A 15,607-nucleotide genomic window follows, 5' to 3' on the forward strand; every position below is an offset into this window, starting at 1 on the left:
GACCAAGAGTGGAATCTGTTGTGTAACGCAGACATTTGTCAAGAAGAGGCACCGAATCAGAAACCTCTGGGCTGGAAATTCGTTAAGTGATTCAGATCCACGTTCTCTGTTTGGCCAGACTATAGAAAATGTGCTCATCCGATCATTTCCTTCGACTATCTTTAGTGCTTTCGCCTTCTATCTTGGCTTTAATGACCCCCCCCCGATACAACTACATCACCATGCACACAGTAGACACAGTAGGGTTGGAATTACACCACAACTTCAGGTGATCAGTAGTTTGTCTACCATTGGATTACAAAGCCATCAGCAGATAATACTGGTGTAATGATCCAGAAGCGCCTTACTGAAGTCTCGGTGAGGCGCTTCATGCACTATAAGTTATCATTGAAGTCTCACAGTGGTTGCCCTTTTGCTTGACTAGCTGCAGCAGGAAGTGCACATGTTGTAAATTCAAACAGCCAAACCAAATCCCATCTGAATAAATGCGACAACGTTTTTATGGTAATGCTCCTTTTTTTATCGGCCGATGGGTCTTTTAAGGCGCCGCCCATGAATAATGATGTAGTCATCCAATATTTCACGCTGTCATTAAATGGAGACGGGATTTAGTTTAGACAGGCAAACCGCTGCAGGGAAGATAAATAGAAGTGCAGATTGGAAAAAGCGGCGGTTGCATTTCTGAGAGAGGATTTTTGGCTGTTTTGAGTGTGAACTCCCTGCAAACCTTCCGGTGTGCTGCTTGCATCTTGCTTATCCATCCTAACAGTAAGGGGGAACTTGGGAGCTTTTGGATCAACTCAAGATATTGAGCACAGACGATGACAAATGTTGAAGGTAAATCTGTTGCATGTTGTGATCTATTTTTCTTGTTTGTTTGGTTGCCCCCCCCCCCCCCCCTTCAAGTAGCCCAGCCTAATTTGTTGTTTACTATGTCCTTCCTGAGCGGATGAGTGTGAAGTTAACAGACTCTCCATTGTCGTCTAAACACATTGTTTTGTGTGTCTGATTGCTAACAGACGGGCATCAATTCAAAGAGTAACGGAGCGACCCGCGATGCTTTTCTGCCTCTAACTAATCCAAGTCTGAACAAACATCTTTCAAAAAGGGCTGAAATACGCTTCTTTTTTTTTTTTCTACCAAATTTAAATATGAATATGCTGTTTGTGTTGAACCGCTTCCAAACTATACTATGAGTCTTCTTCCCCCTTGAATTGGACGCAGTACGCCATCCTCTTCATCTCCAGCCTAAAGAGGACAGTCGGCTAGAGGCAGCCATCCGTTGTGTCTTTGTTAGAGTCCACTGGGCGCCGAGCAAAAAAGCGTCCCTTTTTTTGTTGATGGTTTAATTGCAGCATACTATGGTAGGAGTTGATCAATGATGAGTTTCTATTTTAGTAAGTGATCAATGTAAATGTGTTTGCCATTTTTGTTTTGCTGTTGTTATTAAGTTCAAAATTGCTCGTGTGATTTTCCAGTGGATGATCTTTTGTCTTTTTTTTTTGTTGTTGCTTTTTTGCAAATGTTTGCTGCCAAGTTCTGAGGAAGTCAGTTTCTCTAATACAACTCTGTAACAACAAATGCAATGTACACTGCAACGTTCTGATGTGCTTTCTTTGTCCTCTCCTGGCAGGCTCACGGATTGTTAGATTGGCTCTTTATTTTTGTATAAACATTTTGAAAGGCGTGTTGTTGTCGATGCACTCTCATTTCACTTCATTTGATGTCAGACATTTTCAAACAGAAAAGATAGACTCCTTTTTTCCATCAGACATTTTGTACCAAACTTGGGAATACTGATCAGCTGATAAAAAATAATGATGGTTAGAGTTTGACTTGAAAGTGAGCTGGCTCAGACTTCAGTCAGCTCATCAGACCGCGTCGAATCCCACCGTCACTCACGAGGCAATCAGATTCTGAGGCTTAGGAGAGTCACTGACCTGCATTTTGCCTTTTGTGTATCTTATTTTAGAAACTAGGTGTTACATGTTAATATGTGCTCGTCCACCAGTGCTCAAGCCAATGTATCGGCGCCGACGCTTCTCTCTGCTCCACGTGTGAAACTGCATGTTGTCGTATACGTTGCTGTATAAACTATTTGTACTCCCCTCGAGGTTTTGCACGAAATAGTGTGAAGTCTGTGTGTTTATTTTTATAAAATTTAAATATAGGTGTTAAAGAGGTACGTACCCCTTGATTGAACAGGACACAGACCTCCGCCAAACAGCTCATTCCCCTCCTAATTATATTCACACCGTCCACACGGTGATCTGGATCATCACCAAAAGGTTCTAGACTGTTCTTGGTGTCTTTATACACCGACCATGAAAAGTAGAAGGAAATCGGAGTCGATGTGTATTTTTAACAGATTTTTGAATCAGTAAACGGGGTTTAAAATTAAATAATTTTTCCTCACCCAGTTCTGGCCTATTACTAGATGTCTTGTCTCGCTGCATATTATTCGTTTTTGGATGACTTTTAGAGCTGTTGGTATTTGTTTCATCAACACCAGAAATAGAAAATAGATCTTAAACGCAGTAAATCAATGACAACAGTTTAATTTACTAAATTGTAATAAAATTCAGCTCAAGTGAAGTTAAGGAAGTTTCTCATTGTCATGCTACTGAACAACAATCTATGAGGGATTCGGTGATGAAATTATATTTCAAAATTCAAGATGGATTCATGCTCTGATATAACAGACATCATTTTTTGGGGAGAAGTAGATGCAATTTAATCAAAAACAGCACCAGACCAGATCTTACCTCGTGTTGTTGTTGTTGTTTTGTGTAGATGACTGACTGGGAGCTGCTAAAGGGTTTTTCTTTATTTTTTTTATTACCTCCACTGAGGCGGGGGTTGTTTGTCCATTTGTCCTTATTTAGGTCACTCAGGCTAAAGAAGTGCAAACGAGAGACTGCAATGTTGGAGGCCCTAGTTTAGTACAAGTTATAATCTACATTTACTGAAGTATGTCAGTTGTCACAGGTTTAAAAGGCCTCCATCCTGTTGTAGCTTTTCTTTAAGGCTGTAAACTGTTGCCATCAGCTTTGTGAAGGCAGATAGCCTTGTGTGAACAGGTATGGGATTATCCCTTTGTAGTTTGTCACACTGTGCTGTCTGATTAGCACAAAGATTTGACCCAAATGAGGCACCTGTTCATCATCATCATTGCCCATCTTCAGATCCCCGCACCGTGAGCCCTGGAACAACATTCTGTAAGCAGATGGATAATAAAATATCTGTTAGTTCATTTCTAGATCAGTCATTTATCATGAATTATGTAGATTTGTGTTGCCTGAGACTGAGAGAACAGGCCTTCCAAAGAAACGCTGAGCCAAAGTGCACCCCCAACAACACCAACAACAAAAATGCAATTACAATATGATGGACGGCTGATATGACAATGGATTTGCTTTGCAGCGTGACTGGACGGATTGTGACGTCGTCTGTCTGTCCTGCACAATGTTGTCCAGACAGCTAGAATGGTGAAACAACATAAACACAGACAAGAGACACGGCAGTTCATTCACAAAAGGTCTATTCCATCTCAGCTGTTTGGGTCCGCCACCGGACCAGTATTGTCCCGTCAGTAGCCACTGAGCAAAAGCATACCAGACTCCACTCAGGCCTCGGTCCACGCTTTTATGGTCGGGCCCAGTGAGTAATGGACTGCTTACGCGACTGTTTACTCTACATTGTACCTGTTTTGTTTTCACATACATAGCGTATAAGAATTTTTTCTTTTCACATCATATTGAATAAATTCACGCTCACTGTGATTACGCAGATCTTTAAGTACGAATAACTGGTTTAAACTTAATGTTTTCCTTTCCTTGAAACTTGACTGCCGAACTCTATCCTGACTCTTGTGTATTTTATGACTGGCATAATTTAATTACTACAGAAAAGTGCAAAGTGCAATACTTATACACGCCTCATGGGCCGTATGCAATTAGTAGTAAGTTGCTGCATATTCACAGTTCTACAGATCTGCATGTAACTTATTGCACCCAAAAATAACAACACACCAAATGAGTTTAAATTGTATCTTCATGTATTTACTTGCAGCACAGCATTTCAAATGTGAGATACAGGATCAATTTCACAATTATAGTCCAAGGTCATTTATGCTAGAAAATTTGAATAGGAGGAAAGTTGCCAAAATATTTTCATCCCCACGAATAATAGCCGTCATGCTGTGACATCTTCAAGAGATCCTCAGGTGGCGGGTGTTAAGACCGAGTAGCACAGCACCTGAAGATTAAAACAAACCAGGTTAATTTAATCCTACATTCGTTTGCCTTTAGAATACAGGTTTTCCCTCTATAAAAGTCTACCTGTATCGCCGAGGGCAACCGTGATGACCGATGATGTACTCCCGAGCATAGCAGAACCGTCTGCAGAGTCCTCTATAGCCACATGTCCAATACTGCATTTCTGGATCATCACCTGTAGAAAGAAAGAATCACAAGTGTGGGTAATCCTAAAACAAGATACCAACATGTAGATATGACCTCAAACGTTTCCTCTCCAGCACCGTCATAACAAAATCCATCACTTACCCTCCCCAATGGCGAGCATCAGGAGAAGCACAAGGAGAACCAAGCTCAGTCTCTTCATGTCTGAGTAGCACGGAGCTTTCAGAGACTGCTGTGGACAGGCTGATGCTGCATTTATACAGCATTTCAACCACAGGGGAGGAGTCCATCATGCCCTGTCCAAATCACAATAACAAGTGTCACTGTCTGATGGCAGGCTGGTCAGACTGTTTTTCTGTGCTCTATAGACAAAACAGAACTTGTTCTATACTTTCCACTAACAGACATTTACATACACCCATATGTGTGGACAGAGGAGAAAGGCCAAAGACCAAAAAGGCCACCTCCTAAAAAACAAATCTTCAAAAGTCATATTTAAAGGTGAAGTAGTAACTAATCTTTTTGCAGTAGTAGAGCCAGTTAGCAGTAGAGGTCTGTACTGCTGTGTTTTTAATGGGATGCCCTATGCTCGACCGCTGAGCTGCTCACATCTGAATATGGCAGTAGTTCACGCGTTATTGCTGATGCTGTGGAACCACAATCATACTGCACTATACACCCTGCTCCTGTGTCACAGGGGCAGATTGTTCACAAAGCAGTAACACAAAGCATATAGATATAGATATGTACCGTACTTGTATATCATGCCCCCCTAGTGCTTCTCCACAGATAATTGTTTACTCTCTCAGTTCCAATTTCAAGGAACAAATCTTCACTCCTGCTGTGATTAGGTTTTATTAAATCTAAAAAATACTTTGCAGCTGTGGCGTGGAGTCTGCCAGCATTATTGTGCTCCGCATTAGAATGAATATTCAAGACAGTTTGCAATTTTCAGTGTTTTGCATATTCATTCATATGAGTGATCAAAAAAAATCACTTAGATAAATACCATGAGGTATGCTCTTCAACTCATATGAAATGAAGTGTAACGAAGTCCTAATTTTATCGTGACTTTATTCGGCATTGCGATGCAATGCTACAATCTTGAACAGCAGATGGCGGTAGAGGTTTATCACATCGGATTGTTGGCATAGCGAAGAAAAAAAAGAAAAAAGACTTGGCAATTTGCGCATGCGCAGTGCCTGCAGCCAACAACAGCAGTTTTAGACGAGCTCCCCTTTCATTCCAAGATGGCGGACCTCCTCGGTTCGATCTTAAACTCGATGGAGAAGCCTCCAGCTGTCGGCGACCAGGAAAGCCGACGAAAGGCCCGAGGTACATGACGGACGCCCTTAGCATCGCCTCAGTTTGCGGTAGCTTGAAACTGCTTATGCGGCTATGAAAGGAGAATTTTAGGATGTAAAAAAAATAATAACAAAACAAGGAATCGAAAGCGACGACTTCCTTCCAGGTGCTGTGATTGGCTAGTCGGGCTTTCAAGTAAGGACTGAAGGCCCAGTTTTAACGCCGCCTCATCGGGACTTGCCCCCCCCCGCCAAGTTCCGCGGGTCAGAGTTCAGGATCTGGGCTCTTGGGAGCGGCAGCTGTTCTAAGTCCTCATTCATTAAAAGGCAAAAATGGCTCAACTGTTTCGAAGCATCTGATGAATTCAAAATGGCAGTGACCAAACGCTAAGCGGTTTTTCATGAATGCATTAAACATTAAACGGTTTTTTAATACAGATTGCACCCCCGAATATTTAGTACTTTACAGACGTTACTGTACTTCTGGACCTTCATGGTCTGTAGAGATTACGACCTAACGATCCCATCCGGTTTCCATTACGATTGTACCTACATTTTCTCTATGGAATTGAATTTAACCCTTTAAGAAATATTAACAATGGCATTCTCTAATCATTAAAAGAAAAAAAAAAGTTAGACTGAAGGAATTTTAATGAGCTGAAGTAGATGAAGAACGGAGTTCCTAAGAATCGTGTTAAGAAAATGATATTTCTTTTAAATGACAAATGCGGTACCCTGGAAAGGCCATGGGAAATTCAGAATACATTATTTCCTGATCCTTCTTGTGACGGGATTGAAACCTCCACACTCTGGCGATGCTGCGTGGAGAACGGCTTCAAGCCAACAACTGCATCTGCTTAAGAGCTGTGGTGAAGATATGAACAAGTGATGAAAAAAAGGAGCCAGATCAGTCGCATTAACCTCAATGGCTGCTCATAACATACCAGTTCGTCTCCGGATGTAGACCCAAGCAACACATAACAGGGGTTCTGATTTGGAAACGAGGCTTGGAGATTAAAGGAAGTGTGTTTCTTAATTATCCTATTTGTGACTTAAACTTGAAGAAGACCGCTTTAGGCGTAAGACTGCGTGATTTTGTGTTCACAGCGGAACATATAACTTGTATTTTTGTAAATAAATCTTCTGTCATTTCAGAACAAGCAGCAAGACTGAAGAAAATGGAGGACGAGGAGAAGAGAAAGAAAGTAGCCTTCAGGAAAAAGGTTGGGTGTCGCCTCTATTACATTTACAATCCCTGGATAAAATTGTGAATCCTGACATTAAAACCCCAAATAAATTATTGTCTTGTAAAAAAAACCAGAAAAGGAATGTTTGAAATTGGCCAATAGTTAGCTAACACTTCAGGATCCATTGCTGGTTTTTAGAAGTGCTTTAATAACAGCTGTTTTAGGGTTAGTAAATAACCTGTCAGTAAGGATATTCATGGGATACTGATTGAGGGAAGTACTTTTTTAAATAGTTTAGATGGGACTGGGTCTAAGAGAAGTGCTTGGTTTGGAATAGATGATGCAGCTTGATGGGAGAGAAGCCATCCAAGTAGCGATCAAGAATAAATCATGAATCTCAAATCTGCTTTGGGCAACCTGATGATGCTGGAACTTTTGTTGCCCTTCCAATGAAATGTCTGAAAATGACTGCCTCAAAAACATGTGAATTTTCACAGTTGTTGGTGATTTGGGTCTGCATATCAGGTAAAGGCATTTGCGACTTCAATAAATGCACAAGTTTGCCTTGACACTTTTCTTATTCCATCAGTTGACAGGATGTTTGGTGATGATGGCATCATTTTTCAAGATGATCATGCATTTTGCCGTAGGGCAAAAGACTTTGATCTGGCGACGGCAATAATGATGAACGATGCTGTTTGTCAGTAGATAGATTTAATCAGAGAGTTAAAGCTGTTATAAAAGCCAGAGACGGAGAAACTAAATACTAACGGTGCTTCGTTTTCCTCACGACTCCAAAATATTTTCCTCAGAATAGATTGATTCCATATTTTTTTTTCTCCTTGATGTAAAAAAAAAAAGCAATTTCAACTGACCACAATGTTCTTCCTTATTTACTGTTTATTAAAGCCAGAAGGATGGTATTTTAAATAATATATTTTTTTTATTAGTCATGCATGTGATTATGTTTTTATTTTATTTTTAACAAAATAAAATGCATCAACATCCTCCAAGATGGGTAATTCCATAAGTTTTTCCAGATGTTGTATCCTCGGTGGCCACTTTATGTACACTTACACAGTGCAGTATAGTTTTAATACAACTCCGCCCACTAAAGGTGATTCCTCTGACAGAGTCAACAAGAAACTAAGTTAATAGTCAGCATTACATGATAAAACAGGCAGGCGGGGGGAGTTTTTATAAATCTGCTTGTCTCATTTAGATGGAGAAAGAAGTGTCGGATTTCATTCAAGACAGTTTACAACAGAAACGAAAATACCATCCCATGGGGAAGATTGAAAGGAACATATTGTAAGTTGATGAAGATCTTTCAGCCATTTAACATTTCATGTCTGTACCGCGTGATCTCGACTGCGTTTCATTCCCTCCTGTCTCAGGCACGATGTTGCAGAAGTGGCCGGTCTGACTTCTTTTTCTTTCGGCGAAGACGAGGAGAGCCGCTATGTAATGCTTTTTAAGAAGGTGTGAACGCCGTTTAATCCGCTGTTAGACGTCCTTTTATTTGCCGAGGACGCTAGAATTCTGTTTAGTTTTCTTCTCTGTATTTAGCGATGGATGAAAGCCACAATAAATATCTTAAAATCCAGTAGATGATCCTAAAACATAATGATTCTATATATTCTATATATACCGGCTGTATCGTTGTAGTAGCTTAATAGCTGCCTCTAGGCACATTTTGTGGTTGCACATTGAATCGTTTTTTGGACAAGCGTTTCTGACGTCCTTCCTGTGCTCTGGCAGGAGTTTGCTCCTTCAGACGAGGAGCTGGAAGCTTATCGCAAAGGAGAAGAGTGGGATCCCCAGTTGGCGGAGCGGAGACGTCGACTTAAAGTAAGACCCTGTGCGTTTCTCTGAAGGTCATTTTCATCGGGGATGCTCAGAATTTCACAGCTACGAATGGAGGCGGGACACTGAAGAATCTTAATTTCCTGAAGCAGAAGCTGATTAGCAGGTCGAGAGGAAATGTTTGTTTCCTGTCAAACGTGAAAGCTTTTCACATCGCAGTCAGGCGACAGCTAGCAATTTATCTCGTTTGGGTTTGTCCTTGACGCTCCATCTCTGACCTTTTCTGTTTCCCTCATACAGGAACAGGCTGCGTTGGAGGAAACGTTGTCCAGGCAAACAAAGAAGCCGGAGGCATGTCCCAACTCCAACTACAGAGACAAGTACAGCCACCTGATCGGCACATCCGCCGCTAAAGATGCGGCGCACACGCTAGAGGCCAACAGCACCTATGGCTGCGGTGAGTTCCATGCTGTCGCTCTCGTCTGCCTAGCGGACACGCCGCCGCGTCGTAGCTCTTAGCTAAATGCTTTCATTTTCTCTCACAGTGCCAGTGGCCAACAAGAGGGACACCCGCTCCATAGAGGAAGCCATGAACGAAATCAGAGCGAAGAAACGGCAGAAGAAAGAAGGCGACAGGGAGGCGTGCAGCAGCAGCTCTTAGTCTGCACGGTCTTTGTTTTCGTCTGTCGCTGCTGTGTGTTTGTGCGTCTGTGTGCGGTCTGTAATGCAAAATCCTGTCCTTCAGTCATTTACAGTTTAACTCGTGTGATGTTTGACGAGAGGACGGACGGCACAATCTCTCTCAGACCTTACAGAAATCCTGCTTTATTGGAGGAGCTCCGATCGGATCGATGAAGCGCATCGAGGTGTAAATCAGACGCCTCACACACAAGCCAACGCACTAAACGCTGTGAGGATATTTTGATCCACGTCCAGTGGCTGCTCCAGCTCTCCAAAGCACCCGATATCTTGTTATACAACTTTTAAAGGACATTGTTCAGCCAGTAATTAACAGTCTTCATGCAGGTTTGCATTTAAACTTCTGACGGTTTTTAATCAGTAAAGTATTGACAGGTTTGAGCTGAAGCCAGATAGGATGATGTTTTCAAGGCAAAGTGTTACACAAGGCTGACAGTGTTCCAGATATCCAGTGCAGTTTTTTTATTTGTTTTAAAGGGAAACAGGAATGCCGTCTGTTGACAAGCTTTTGGTTTGTTAAGTTTTCTTTTGTCTAAATCTGTTTCGACTCACGTCAAATTCTCCATCGCCAGAGGAAATACCATGTTAGAAAACACTGTTGTGGATTTTAGGAAACTGGTCAGGCTACAATTCATGTTTCTATACATCTACACTCACTGTGAATTCAACTCTTATTACGACCCAACCTTTTATTATTGAGCCGTGTGTCAGATTGCATTGGGTGTCAGGAGAGAGTAGATGTACGACACTCCCAGATGTTTTTGTCCCATCTCTTGTTTTTTGTATCCTCAAATCTGCTTTTTGGCATCCTGTTGTCTTATTTTAAGAAGTTTGCACTGTTCTATCCTCCCATGTGTGTTAATAAATAGACAACTGACAAATGTTGTCCTCATTTCTGTTCTGATTGTTGCATTTCAGCCGTTTTGACTCTTTCAGACTGGCATTCATTACAGATTGCGTGTAAAACTACTCTTAATAAAAGGCTCAATATCGCTGCATCGCCTTACGGCTTACGCAGACCGAACATTGTGTAATTTCTGAGATCTCGACCCAGACAGAAGACAAAGTTGTTTTTTGTTATTCCCTCCAAATCTAATCCAATCGATCTAAAAAAGGCACCACTGGGTATTTTTGTTTTAATTTGAACAAACTATTGCGTTCTTTGTTAAATTTATTCTTATGAAAGCCAATGATTTAATAGGGAATAAACAAAAATAAGTACTATAAATTTCTCAGATGGCACGCACCACATTTTCCCACAATCAGTAGACTGTGTCCCCATTATCTTTTATTAGAGGAACATTTCTCTGACTGCAGGATGGCGGCCCACTCGTCACTACCTGTTGTCTCCTAAGGGGGGCGCCAAAGATCAAGCAAGAAAACGTTGTATTTCTTTTTTTTTTTTAATGCTTGTTTCACACTGTCCTGCAGTTTCAGTCTCGCAAAACACTTTTATTGTGCGTTGAAGGATCAGCCACGCACATGTAAAAAAAAAAAAAAATGAAATGAAAAAATGAAGTCAACGTATTTGTTCTGTTTCACTCTTTGTTTTGCTGCTGCGGAGCTAAAACCCAAGAAAGGTAAGACTTAGGAGCCGCTGATGCGTCCACGCGTGTGAGTTTTATAATAAGGAAAAATGCGACTTAAACAAGGAACGCGCTGATATTTTAAGATCAGCAGCACCTGCTGCTGTAAATAATAGGTGGAGGATTTGCGACAAACGTTTCCCCCATTCTGCCACAGAACCCAGCAAGGCTTGTCTGCTGTTTGTCCTGGTGCTTATTATGGGATGTAGAAAGATTAAGCGCAGTTTCCCTTGTTTTCCTGCACTTTGAATTAGTTCCGACTGAATCTCGCTTTGACAAAATGTTTCATGAAGTAGTTGAGAGTGAATCTCCTTTCGCTTTTGCGGCCCGGCTCCATGATCTTGTTAAACACTATACTGCAGCTCGTCATCCTTTTTTGGCACCCAGGGGGGGCCGGGGCGGTATGCACGTTCAAAGACAAGACGTACAGCCCAGGAGACAGCTGGCACCCCTATCTGGAGCCCTTCGGACTCGTGTTCTGCCTGCGCTGTGTCTGCAAGGAGGTGCCTTTTTTTTTTTTTTTAAAGTTTACTAAATGTATTACTTGAAGTACAAGTACAAGGTCCAACTATCTAAAAAATGTGTTCTAGACAGGACATGTGCAATGCAACAGGATCAAGTGTCCTGCGGCACCGTGTGAATACCCGGTGGCTGAGCCTCGGCAGTGTTGTCCAAGATGCACAGGTATGTTCTTTCATCGTCTCAACGCCTGAACCAGCTCTGGACTCCTCGGGGTGAAAGGACTCTTGTTTGTGGATTGTTGTCCTCCTCAGATCAGCCCAGGATCCCTGCAGGCCTGAGAGCGTCAGTCAAATCCTGCAGTCACAATGGAAGCGTTTATCATCCGGGGGAGACCTTCACGAAGGACGACCTCTTCCCATCCAGGCGAAGCAACCAGTGTGTTTTGTGCACGTGCTCGGTAACTCAAAGCCAATTTGAAATTATTTTTCTTTGTTTTAAACCTGTGGGCTTATTTATTCATTTGTTTGTCCACAAGATCAACGTGAATTTTTGTGTATAGGTGGTAAAAAGTAGTTTTTTTTGTTTTTTGGCACATCCAATATGAATGCAGACTCTGGATCACTTTTCTCTCTCCTCATTGTTGCAAGAAACATTCAAAATGTTGTCAATATCTTAACTACTTTTATTCATATAGTAACAACAAAGGGGCCATCAATAGGAAAATACATCCATCGTTTTCTACTGAATCAAAATTCAGATCGCAATAATAAAAGAACAATCTATAATCCCACATCTGAGTCATAATCTGGATCTGGGTGATCCAAATTAATATTTGAAGATGCACTACATCATTGAATAAAAACATCACCGCTCAGATCGGCTTGTATGGAAGTCAATAGTCTTATCCACGTATAACCCCCCCCCCCCCCCCCACGATGCAGCTGCTATCCTTAATTTTACTGTTATTTTCATTTCAGTCCATTTCATGCATCTTGCTTTGCTTTGTTAGAATTTCTTGACAATTACAAAAAGAAGCAGAGAAGCAGATGAGAGAGCAGCGTGGAACCCCACGGTGTGGTATGAGCAGTTACTTTAATGACTTCTAGTCAAGTTGTGTTGTTCAGATTATTCTTGGGATACTTTTTAGACCGGTTGAGCGTCACGTTGATCCAAATACGTTTCTCCCAGGCTTCCATCGCTTATTATTACAACATGTTTTCAAAGCACAACTGACGAAATAGAGATTAAGATTATGCTTGCTGCAGGTCTTCGTCTGGTTTATTCTGAAGTCTTGAGTTTTTCATGCCTTGTGTTGTTGCTGAGATCTTTCATGATGTGTTTACTAGCATTTTTCAAGAAGATTAGATCTTATCTTATTATGTTTTTGGACAATTGTCTCTGTTTTTGTGAGTGAACCAAATATATAAAAAGGTCTAAACAGGCCTGCAGAAACCTTGGAATACTTAAGACTTGGCGTCTCGGGTGCATATTTAAAAATTAAAGCACTAAAATTTGCCTCCTTTTCTTTCCTCAGAATGGAAACATATTCTGCGCTCTTAAAACATGCCAGCCAATCTCTTGCTCCTCTCCCGTCTCAGTTCCAGATACCTGCTGTTTGGTGTGCAAAGGTATTAAAACCTTCAGACTGAGAAGATAACTTTATTTTATCTGGCCTGCAGATATATGATTTAGGAATTTAACATGTAGAATAGATCTGAACATACATTACAAGTAAATCTGATACATATAAAATAGCAAATAGATGGAAAATCAATGTTAAAATAATAAATTTACGTTCTTTGCAATTCAATTTGTTCCACTGCGAAGCTCTTTATTGGACAAGACACAAATGATCATGATCATTTTGAATTAGAGCCTTGTCACATTGTAAATGTAAATGACAGTGTGTTACTGACATTGCTTCTTCCTCTCCGTCTTTAGGCCACGGAACCAGTGGGCCATCTGAGAGCCAGCAACTAAACAGAGGCGTCGTATGTTGTTGATTTATTATACAGTTAACGTTTCTGACGGGGCTTTTATATGACATTTAACTTAATGTAGTTAACGACGGCAAAGTGAAATCATTAGTTCAACAGCTAAACTTTATTTACAAGACTTGGCTTGAAGAATATCTGAGGCATGTAAATGTCCTAAAATGTGAGAATCCTGCGGGGTAGCTGACATCTACTTTTGCCATCTTTAGAAAAGAAACAAACAAATCACAATTTTTTTTCCAGGATTAATTTCCTAACTGTATCATTTTTGTCTTTTTTTTTTGTGTTTGTGGCGATTTGAAGGTTTCAGATTTTTCCTCCAGATCCACGGGAGGTTCGCTCTGCTAATAAGACACAACTGCAGTGTTATTCTATTTGAACTGCTGCCAATAATCTGATCTGTGGGCTGTGATTCATGATAATCACCCTTCAGCTGTTGCTCTTACATAAAGATGATGATTTTTCCCTGTCTTTTTACATGTCTCTTGATGAAAGAGGCATTCCGTCGACCAGTGTTCTGCAGAACAGAGCAGGGCGCGGCCCAGTGTCAGGACTTCTCCTCGAGGCCTGCGCCTCAGTAAGCTTAACCTCAAAGGAGCCTCAAAGACCACCGTCAAGATTTTGTTGCAGAGGAAACACCAAAGAGGTGAGACATCATCAAACAAAAAAAAAAAGATCTTGTGCAGGTATTCTATTTTATTGACATTGTTCCTTGCAACTTGCTGATTGCTTCCACATGTAGCACAACACTCAGGTGTTTTCCATTTCCCCCAGTATGTTTATACAATAGAAAGACCTACTCTCATGGAGACATGTGGCACCCAGTTTTGGGGAAGGTCTTGGAATGCATCCTGTGCACTTGTACTGACGGCCTCCAGGAATGTAAACGCATCACATGCCCCAGCCACTATCCATGCCAGCATCCTTTGAAATCAGTGGGAAAGTGCTGCAAGACCTGTCCAGGTAGTCAAACATAGTCACAGTGTTGATGTGCCGATGCTGATTGGGCGTAAACATCACCCACAAAATGCCTGTATGGGTTTTTTTCTCTATAGAAAGCAAAGCAGAAAACAACCAGACTCGCTGTTACCGTGGCGATAAAAATAGCCTTTTGGTGTATAAAGTGGACTCGTCTTTGAAGGCCGACCCGGCCAACACGGTCAGGATCATTGCTGCTGAAAGACAAAGTACTGCTGAAGTAGAAGTCCTGGTTTGGAAGGTCGTTGAAGGTAAAGGAAAGGAATAGTTACATTTCTGTAAACAAGCTTAATGTCTTTCTGACTGATTTGTCGATTATTTGATTATATTCGGGGATTTTTCATATGCAACACACATAAAACTTCATAAAAGTTTAAATAGAGAGGGGAAAAATGTTGGGAGAGGACAAGTGGGCAATACCTGGGGAGCCAAGCCAAGACAAACTCTATTTGGTTGCATGGACAAATTATTGTGTTAGGGTTAACCTGCAAAATTAAAAATGTTCATGTTATTCTTTTTATTTATTTGGTCCAGATATTGTTTTTTTTTTTTGTTACAGCCACTGTATTTACCAAATATGTCAAAATATTCCAATTAAATTCAAGACAGTCGTACAGTGTTTGCTGTGTAAAGATGTGCCTCTCATCTAAATTCTTTATCCATACAGATGTTTTGCAATTGATGGAAATTGGTGACGTTCAAAGACAAAATATAGCAGATCATCCAGAGAATTACACATTACTGACAAGACTTGATGAAGGTTTGTATCACAGTTACATCCTTATGATTTATTCTCATACAAATGGTTTTGCATTATTGACATTGCTATATTAATTTATTTTATTTTATTTTATAAATTTTTTTTAGAGACATGGAAAAAATTCAAGACAGAGGGAGTAAACCCGAAAAAAGATTCTCAGACCACAATTTGTGACGACGGCATTCGGGAGATGGTGACTTTCATAAATCCCAAGCAAATAGAAGACAAGTGTTCACCCTAATGGTGCTTCCTGCCTTTACACGCGCTTTAGTACTAGTGACTGCATGGTTAACAGACAGCGCCTACTGTATTCATGTACGACACACTTTCATGCACTTTGAGTTCTAGTCTTCCTCATGTAATACAAGTGTAAGTTCTCATTTATAATATTGCTTATTGATTGATAATAT

At 40.9% G+C, this 15,607-nt stretch overlaps 2 protein-coding genes across 2 annotated transcripts; both read left to right on the forward strand.

The window, feature by feature from the left end:
* Positions 1-5,634: 5,634 nt before the first annotated feature.
* Positions 5,635-10,397, forward strand: spag7 (sperm associated antigen 7). The gene is made up of 7 exons (XM_068744704.1): positions 5,635-5,756; positions 6,881-6,948; positions 8,135-8,223; positions 8,310-8,394; positions 8,674-8,763; positions 9,019-9,175; positions 9,264-10,397. The coding sequence occupies exons 1-7, from the start codon at positions 5,672-5,674 to the stop codon at positions 9,377-9,379; spliced, it is 690 nt and encodes a 229-aa protein (XP_068600805.1). The 5' UTR covers positions 5,635-5,671; the 3' UTR covers positions 9,380-10,397.
* A 533-nt stretch (positions 10,398-10,930) lies between these two features.
* On the forward strand, positions 10,931-15,438 carry chrdl2 (chordin-like 2). The gene is made up of 11 exons (XM_068744850.1): positions 10,931-10,997; positions 11,391-11,506; positions 11,594-11,687; positions 11,777-11,922; positions 13,000-13,093; positions 13,407-13,456; positions 13,955-14,105; positions 14,234-14,422; positions 14,515-14,688; positions 15,105-15,197; positions 15,305-15,438. Exons 1-11 carry the CDS (start codon positions 10,931-10,933, stop codon positions 15,436-15,438), a joined length of 1,308 nt encoding a protein of 435 aa, XP_068600951.1.
* The last annotated feature ends 169 nt before the right edge of the window (positions 15,439-15,607 follow it).

This window comes from Brachionichthys hirsutus, chromosome 10 (genome assembly GCF_040956055.1).
Source record: "Brachionichthys hirsutus isolate HB-005 chromosome 10, CSIRO-AGI_Bhir_v1, whole genome shotgun sequence".
Classification (NCBI taxonomy): domain Eukaryota; kingdom Metazoa; phylum Chordata; class Actinopteri; order Lophiiformes; family Brachionichthyidae; genus Brachionichthys; species Brachionichthys hirsutus.